Raw genomic sequence first — 1,934 nt, forward strand, 5'->3', positions numbered from 1 at the left:
TAACAAGATTGACACCAGTTCAAGTTTGGACAGGCGGTTGCTGGACAGATGGTCTTGCAGAAGTTACTATTACTGTTTTGTTTTAGGTTGCATGGCCTCTGTGCAAGGCTGTGGCTTTTGACTTCCTTTGTGATAGTTTTTCTTATCAGGCAAACAAGCATGAAACCCCTCTCATCATAGCTTTGCCTGGCTTCATTTGTCAAGATTTTGTTTTGTTTTTTTAACACAAGGGACTTGGTTTGACTGTGACAACTTTCACCAAGTTAAGTAACTTCCCAAGTACCCACAGCTAATTAAATGCTACAGTGGAAATTACAGGACTTTGAGACGCCAGAGGCCCCATGTTCCTCTAACTCCAGTGTTATCCTGACCTCCTGCATCTTAGAGGGGTTTCGTTCAGCAGCCATCTGGGGACAATCAGGTTGTGGCTCTTTATGAAATATACAAGCATTATGTTTTCTTTCTCTTTCAGGAGCTGGGCGATGCCCTGGGAATCAGTATTGCTGGAGGAAAAGGAAGTCCCTTAGGAGATATCCCTGTTTTTATTGCCATGATTCAGGCCAGTGGAGTGGCTGCACGGACACAGAAGCTTAAAGTAAACAAAGGAGGGCGGGCTGACACACTCGCTCACACGCTCACAGCATGTGGCCGGTGGGAAGGGAACTTGCAGCCCTGGGCACCTTGTTTAAAGCTGGAATTGCAATAGCCACCAGAGACCCCTGCCAAGGGCAAAATGCATTAGAGAAACTTTATACCTGAAATTCATTAGGTCCCTGGGCATATAAAAATATTATCAAAGCTTCTCAATGAAAGACGAAATTCCAGCTCCTTTGCAAACCCTTATAAGCACCTCATTCCACCCGGAATGGTTTTCAACTGAGATTTGACCTTACGGTCTTCCCTCAACCAAAAGAATCCACATTCTTACAATTTTGTTTTTCCCACTGCCCTTAATCTTAAGTAGAAAAATAAAGCAGAAAATATTTGGCTTCCTCCGTGAGAGCTTTATTGAACAGTTAATTTCTGCACCCCGCTATTACTGGCGAGTGGCTGTATGAAACCCCACCGTTCCTGGAACACAAAAGTGGCCTGCTGTGCCTTTTAATAATCACGCCTGACCCCCTTCTCGTTTCTCTGACCGGTCTGCATTTGGGGAAAGCCAAAGACATTCCTCATGCTTCTCAAACACGCAGACGCCGTAGAAGCACAGAATCTCCACAAATGGGGAATATGACTCACAAAGGATTGTAAGCATTCTTCTCAAATTTAATTTTTCTTAATGATAGTGATTTTCTGCCACTTTTGTACTTCCAGGTGGGAGATCGGATTGTCAGCATTAATGGGCAACCTCTGGAAGGGCTGTCTCACGCGGACGTGGTTAATCTGCTGAAGAACGCCTACGGGCACGTTATCCTGCAGGTACCGTGATCAATGGAGCAGCAGCTGTGCCGGGCAGATAAGTGGCGTGCAAAGAAAGATTGAGCGTCCCTGGCAGCAGGCATTGCCACCCAGCATGGTGTTTGCTGATGTGAATTATGAAGGTTGAAAGCAAGACATTATTATTTTTATTCAGAAATTCTTTAATGCCGTCCATACAGGCAGCAAGCATGATTATATGAAAGCCTAACGGGGAGAGAAAAATTACTCTTTGCTTCATGTGATAAATCAAGGCTTTTAGCTTCCAGCATTCTTTTGTAAATCAAAGTTTGCAAGGAACAAGGAATGATTTCTTTTCTTATGCCCACAGACTAACTGAACTGCCCAAGTACTGTTTCTTCCTCTCCCCTTAAAGGAAGAGAAAAACACAGTGATTTTTTTCCAGCAGCAGAAATGATTGACAACACTGTTAAATGCTCACGGCAGCGTAGTCATCAGCCAAGGCAGACAATTATTTATCAGCTGGGGTCCCTGAGAGTATTGTTCAGAGTCTCAGG

At 44.2% G+C, this 1,934-nt stretch overlaps 1 protein-coding gene across 1 annotated transcript in view; it reads left to right on the top strand.

Moving 5' to 3' along the window:
• Window positions 1-1,934, top strand: part of PATJ (PATJ, crumbs cell polarity complex component) — a 379,729-nt gene that overhangs the window by 355,079 nt on the left and 22,716 nt on the right. The window contains exons 34-35 of the mRNA XM_023515102.1: window positions 386-595; window positions 1,315-1,419. Coding sequence (XP_023370870.1) covers window positions 386-595; window positions 1,315-1,419 — 315 coding nt within the window. The remainder of the gene's footprint in view (window positions 1-385; window positions 596-1,314; window positions 1,420-1,934) is intronic.

Source organism: Otolemur garnettii, unplaced genomic scaffold (genome assembly GCF_000181295.1).
Source record: "Otolemur garnettii isolate 467f Iridium unplaced genomic scaffold, OtoGar3 scaffold00066, whole genome shotgun sequence".
Taxonomy (NCBI): Eukaryota; Metazoa; Chordata; class Mammalia; order Primates; family Galagidae; genus Otolemur; species Otolemur garnettii.